Raw genomic sequence first — 6,853 nt, forward strand, 5'->3', positions numbered from 1 at the left:
GAAGGAAATGGCAACCCACTCCAGTGTTCTTGCCTGGAGAATCCCGGGGACGGGGGAGCTTGGTGGGCTGCTGTCTATGGGGTCGCACAGAGTCTGACACGACTGGTGACTTAGCAGCAGCAGCAGCATGGCCTCATCAAAATTGGGAAAGGAGTATGTCAAGGCTGTATACTGTCACCCTGTTTATTTAACTTATATGCAGAGTACATAATGCAAAATGCCAGACTGGATGAAGCACAAACTGGAATCAAGATTTCAGGGAGAAATATCAATAACCTCAGACATGCAGATGACACCACCCTTATGGCAGAAAGTGAGGAGGAACCAAAAAGCTTCTTGATGAAGATGAAAAAGGAGAGTGAAAAAGCCATCTTAAAACTCAACATTCAAAAAACTAAGATCGTGGCATCTGGTCCCATCACTTCATGCCAAATAGATGGGGAAACAATGGAAACGTGACAGACTTTATTTTCTTGGGCTCCAAAATCACTGTGGACGGTGATTGCAGCCATGAAATTAAAAGATGCTTGCTCCTTGGAAGAAAAACTATGACAAACCTAGACAGCATATTAAAATGCTGTTAAATATGACAGTATATTAAAAAGCAGAGCCATTACTTTGCCTACAAAATCTGTCTAGTCAAAGCTATGGTTTTTTCAGTAGTCATGTATGGATGTGAGAGCTGGACCATAAAAAGGTTGAGTGCCAAAGAATTGATGCCTTTGAACTGTAGTGATGGAGAAGACTCTTGACAGTCCCTTTTACCACAAGGAGATCAAGCCAGTCATTCCTAAAGGAAATCAACCCTGAATATTCACTGGAAGGATTGATGCTGAAGCTGAAACTCCAATATTTTGGCCACCTGATGGGGTGAGCTGACTCACTCGAAAAGACCCTGATGTTGGGAAAGATTGAAGGCAGGAGGAGAAGGGGACAACAGAGGATAAGATGGTTGGATGGCATCACCAACTCGATGTACATGAGTTTGAGTAAACTCTGGAAGATTGTGAAGAACAGGGAAGCCTGGCTTGCTGCAGTCCATGGGGTCGCAAAGAGTCGGACATGACTGAGTGACTGAACAACAGCAACATACCCTGGTCTCCTTTAGGTATGTAACACATACTCAAGAATAGCCTCCGTCCTCCTGAGAGGAAATGTACAATTGTATTAAAAAGCTTGCTGTGGATATGAGTCATACACATCCACATCAGCAATTAACTCTTTCCCTATTAAGAGGAGTGATTCTGTTCCCTGGGATAATTTTAACCAGATAAATTGCCTTAATCGATGAACAACTTTTTTTTTGGTCATTTGTTGGAAATACTCTTCCACAGGTATGCCTCCTGTTAACCAGATATTCTTCTTGCAAACTTCCCATATGCATATCAAACCTTAATTTCCTACTAACTTCCCATATAGTTTCAGACAGTCTCAGCCTGCAAGGGAAAAGCAGTGGTTTGTTACACCTGCGTGTTAGGCTTATTGACCCTAAACTCTTGCCCAATGTTTTTACTTCACTTGGAAGGTTTGCAGCACACCCTTGTGAAACACAAAGATTCTTCCGCAGTTTAAGAATCTTCCTCTGATTTAAGTGTGCCATAAACATTATTATTGTTATCGCTACTGCACTGGCTTACATTTTGTCTTTCTCAAAGCCAGTCATACCTGTGTGTGACCTTTGTTACCCTCAGTCAAGTTTCTCTTTCATTATGAAAAATTTCTAATATTTTATTCTTAGACCTTCAGCTACTCAGATTGCTTTCATTATTGCCTCTCATCATTTAGTTTTTCACAGAGGCAGACGATTTGATGTGCATTTTGAAATAATTTATGCAGCTTAGCTAGAGTTCCAGGCAAGGAAGATGGGAGAGGCCAGATCAGGGCCTACATTTATCTACAGTTTTTGGCTATCATATCCATGTTTGGTTGATTCCTTTACTTTGCAGAGAAATCCAAATTCTTTCAATAGTAGAGTGCTTGAAAGAAGCAAAAGGATGGGGATAAAAGTAATGAAAAGAAATGCAAATACAGTAGCAAGTGCTATAGAATGTTTAAGGGAAGTACAACATCACACAGCAGGAACAAAATGGGAAAATGTTTATTTCATTGGTTAAATCAAAACATTCCAGGAAGGACTGCCTTAAATAATTTTCAGAGGCCTCACTGATACATATATGGGAGGGGAGCCCCACTACCCTGGCCACAAAAACTATTTGGTATAACTAATCACATGCAAACCCAATTTGCAAAAGCAGAGCATTATTACAATATGATATTTTAAAAAAAGATTGGTTGAGCAAATAGACTTCGTATCTTTAAAATGGGAAAAGAGCCATTATAATTATGCTGGGTTGAACCTGAGAAATCCTGGCAATACTTAAAACCTTCTCAATTACAAATAGGAGCAAAGATACAGGTGAACTAAGCTACCCCTCTCTAAGGTCGCTGAGTAAGGAGACTTTGCATTTGCTATTTTGGAATAAGTTGTTTGCTTTCAGATGGCTTTTTAAAATGGCTACCACATAAGTTTTGCTTGTATAGAACTTTCTTATAAAATAGTTGCTCCTTAATTGTATCTGTTACTATTTAGCCAGTTATTTTTCTGGTGTTAGGATATGACATTTTTTTTCTTTGAATATTCACCTACTGCAGTGAAAGGCTCAGCCAGATTTGAAAGCCACAGATTCAGAAACATGGCACAATGGTGCAATTCACAAATCAAATTTTAAAAAGTTAAATATTCATGCCATGGCAAAGTAGCCAGCGACCAGTGACAAAGATACATTTCACCATAAAGACAACCACAAATTAAAAGTATTTGCCAAAAATGTCTTTTCTCTCATTGTTAAATCACTTTTACTCCCAAGATGCACTTGTTTTCTAATATTTAGCATTCACAGTATAACTGAAATTAATTACATTCACAATGGTCACTTTCTGTGTTCAAGATTGACATCTTGATTGCTTAAAATGAGGTAGATAACCATTCAAGGGTTTTGTTGGTTGGGACTAAATTCCTTTATATCTTGATCGTTTTTTTTTTTTTAATAGAATTCCAAAATATTTAGCAAAAGATTGAACATATCTGAGCATTTTGGAAAAATATAATTTCAAGAGGTTATTTTATGAAAGTTGTTTTACCTCATTTCAACTTAAAAACAGGATAAAAGCATCAAATTACAAATGCACTGCATATCTTAAAGCTGACAAATAATCTATCATCACACAAAGCTGTAATTCTGCTTTGGAAGTATATAGATGCAGAGGCATTGGTTTAAATCATTCAGGGGCCAGACCAGCTGCTGCCCCTGAACCTTTGATCCTAAATTGCAAATCTCCTCCAAGGTTCAAGCCTGATTTCCAGAGTTCTTCATAGGAGGCTCTCACTGAGATCTTGAATCCCATCTCTGGAGAAAGATTAAGTTGGAGGCAAAGGCCCACTTGGGTAAAACAGGCTGCAGTGGACAAAGCTGGAGACACGATGGAGCCAAAAGTGTTGGACCATGGTCTTGGGCAGGCTTTGACTGTGAGAGGGAGGGGCGATTAGAGCCACCAAGTCGTCACCTTGGGAACCGTCAGGTTGCTGGGGGTAGGCTGGGCACTAGACCAGCCAAGGCTCCTGGAGTGGGTCGACGAGAGATTTCTGAAAAGGCTGGCAGACTGCCGCGGATCTTTGTCTTTTTACGAGGAGCCATGGGCGAGGCTCCCAAGAATTTGTTTAAGGAGCTTGACTTTCTCATGCCTCGAGCCAGATCCTGGAGCATCAGGTCATCAGCCAGGACGCCCAGAAACGCGCTGGTGGTGGAACTGAGGATGGTGGCCGCCACCTGCACGGGGCGCCGGGCCGCAAAACTGTCACTACCACCAGCAGCCCCATCGGGTTCGGTCGAACCTCGCAGGCCAGGGTCGCCAAGTAGGCGACGCAGAGCATACGAGGCGCCCGACTGCAGGTACTGGTAAGCGCGCCGTCCGCTGTGGTCGCGCACGTGCACCTGCGCACCCAAGCGGACTACCAAGAGCACGGCCGCATCCTCGTGGCCGTGCAGCGCCGCCAAATGCAGCGGCGTATAGCCGCCGTGCGAGCGCGCGTTGACGTCGACCCGTGCGCCCCCACGCCGCGCGACCTCCACCAGCTGCTGCACCATCTCGAGGTCACCGCTCTTAGCGGCCCAGTGCAGGGCTGTGAAACCAGACATGAAGTCGCGTTTGGCTGCCAGGCCGAGGTCGCGCAGCAGCAGCCCGTGCAGCTGGTGGGTCCAGCGGCCCCCAGCCGCCCGCACTAGCCACTCGTGTTCGGCCGGCTCCAGGGGCACGGCGGACGGCGGCGGGGCAGCCGGAGCCTCCTCAGTGTCGGGGCTCAGCAGGCGCGGGCCGGCGCGCGACAGGCGCCTCAGGTGAGGGGAGCGGCCAGAGCCCAGACCGAGGCCCAGGCCGGACTCCTCAACCGAGAGCCGCCGCAGCAGCATCGGGGAGCTCCGCGGACTGGGCTCCTCCGACAGCTGCCTGCGCAGGCCCTGCTCCTCAGCCCGGATCCGCAGCGCCGAGGGGCCGGGGACGCAGCGCACAGGCAGCATGCAAGGCTTCTGAGGCGGAGGGCGAGGGGTGGGTGGTGGTGGCCCCCGAGGCGCAGCTTCCGGGTCTGGCGGTTCTACGTGGGGCGAAGGTGCCTCCGACGGTGCCGTGGACGGTGGGGCCACGTCTTCAGAGAGACCCTCAGAGGGCTGGGCCAGTTCGAAGGCTGGAATCTGGGGGTCAGAGGGCACCCCTGACTGCCAGGCCGGGTCTAACAACAGCCCCTGAGTGGTCTCTGAGGCCGGAGCCCCGGCGGTATCCTGCTGCTCTGATGGCAGGGCCGGGTCCTCAGCCGATTCCGCCGCCCTCGGTGCCCAGGACGCAGACGGAGCCCCCGAGGCCGCGGTTTCCTCCTGTGAGACAGAAGTGACCTTCGACGGCGGGGCTGGTGCCTCCGGGGCGCTCTGGAAGCAGCAGGCCGGGGGCTCGGGTCCGTCGTGGGACCGCGACTTCTTCTTCAGCACCACGAATTTGACGCCGTCGAGCTCCTTCACCACGGCCACGTTGTTGACGAACTGCTTGAAGCGGTCCCTGCGGGCTGCGCGGCCGCGTGGGTCGCCGGCCTCCAGGAGCGGTTTGAAGCGGCTCAGCAGCTCGGAGTTGCGCACCTTCCCGCCGTTCTCCTGCAGGAAACCCAGCACCGCCGCCTGGCTCACTCCGGCGGCCGCAGCAGCCGCGGCCGCGGCCAGTGCCATGGTCACTTACCGCCCCGCAAGGGGGGAGCCAGGCCGCCCGCTCCCACCAACTCTGCGGCTCCCGGTTGCTGGGCAAGGTGGACGTCGCGGCGCCGCCGGAGGAGGGAGCCGGGGTTCCGGGAGTCAGGTCCGCCTCGGCCAGGCTCACCTGATCTTTTTCACCGAGGCGTGACGGGCGTGTCCCCGAAGCTGGACCTCGGTCATGCCAGCGCAGCGGGGCCCGGCAGTCTCCTGGAGAAAGGAGCCGGGGGCCGCGGCGCGCGACCCCCGCCGCTGCCCCGCGGGGTCCCCAGTCTTCGGGGTAGGTGTCTGCCTTTACAATCTGTCCAATGGGCGCCGGACTCCATCCCCCATGCGCGGTGCTCGCCTTACAGGTGACAGCTGCCGCCAGGGCCGCGGTGGGAGTACGGGAGCGGAAATTCTCCACCGCCCCTCCCAACCCGGGAATTAAAGGCGCAGTGCCAAGCTTCAGCTCCGCTCCCGGTTGCTAGGTGGGTGTGTTTCCCAGGGATAACGCGGTCGCCAGCCGAAGCAAGGTTTCTTATTCCTTTAAGAAATGTTTAACCACCACAAAATACCGGGCGATTGCTTCAACCAGTAATTTATTTAAAGACCATCAATGCCTTCTGAGTTGTTGATTACAGAAAAATGGCTTCGTGTAACTTGCAGTAGACACAATTCGCTGTGCGTGGCAATGTATGTCACCCGAGATTTAGAAGAGACGTTTTAAAAAGCAGTTTTCTTATGATGCGATAGTACATTTTCACATCGAGTTTGGGGAATAAAACCACAGGAAAACATAAAGAAGGAAAAATATCACTTAAAATTACCATTAACATTTTTGACTGTTTTTTTTCTCCCTCCCCCTACACATGTGTATACATGTTTATGCTTTAAAATAAGAAAGTAAAATTGGAATCATGCTATGTTTTTAAAAATTCACTTCCTCCACAAATATTTGCTGCGCACCTCGTTTCTGCCTCAGAGAAGGCGATGGCACCCCACTCCAGTGCTCTTGCCTGGAAACTCCCATGGATGGAGGAGCCTGGTAGGCTGCAGTCCATGGGGTCGAGAAGGGTCAGACACAACTGAGCGACTTCACTTTCACTTTTCACTTTCATGCATTGGAGAAGGAAATGGCAACCCGCTCCAGTGTTCTTGCCTGGAGAATCCCAGGGACAGGGGAGCCTGGTGGCACAGAGTCAGACATGACTGAAGCGACTGCAGTAGCAGTAGCAGTAGTTTGTGCCATTACCTTTTCAGATTGTGATACATGGTTTAGAAAGACAGATAAAAACCCCTGATTTAGTGGAGCTCTTATGGTAGAATGGGGGAAGGTTTTTGTTGTTTAGTCGCTAAGTCATGTGGGGCTCTTTGTGACCCCTTGGACTGAAGCATGCCAGGCTTCCCTGTCAGGGGATGGTGGGGAGCGACAAAGAGAAGTGATATGGTGAATGTGCAAATTGTATAATATACTAGAGAAATACTATGGGTATTTAAAGTAAAATAAAATACTATGGGTATTTAGAGTAAAATAGAGGGGCAGGTTCAGAGAAGGCAATGACATCCCACTCCAGCACTCTTGC

At 49.4% G+C, this 6,853-nt stretch overlaps 1 protein-coding gene across 1 annotated transcript; it reads right to left on the reverse strand.

Annotated features, from left to right (window-relative positions):
* Window positions 1–2,079: 2,079 nt before the first annotated feature.
* On the reverse strand, window positions 2,080–6,247 carry SOWAHA (sosondowah ankyrin repeat domain family member A). Its single transcript, XM_027546523.1, has one exon. It carries the CDS (start codon window positions 5,265–5,267, stop codon window positions 3,576–3,578), a length of 1,692 nt encoding a protein of 563 aa, XP_027402324.1. The 5' UTR covers window positions 5,268–6,247; the 3' UTR covers window positions 2,080–3,575.
* Window positions 6,248–6,853: the final 606 nt, after the last annotated feature.

The sequence above is a fragment of the Bos indicus x Bos taurus genome, chromosome 7 (genome assembly GCF_003369695.1).
Source record: "Bos indicus x Bos taurus breed Angus x Brahman F1 hybrid chromosome 7, Bos_hybrid_MaternalHap_v2.0, whole genome shotgun sequence".
NCBI lineage: Eukaryota > Metazoa > Chordata > Mammalia > Artiodactyla > Bovidae > Bos > Bos indicus x Bos taurus.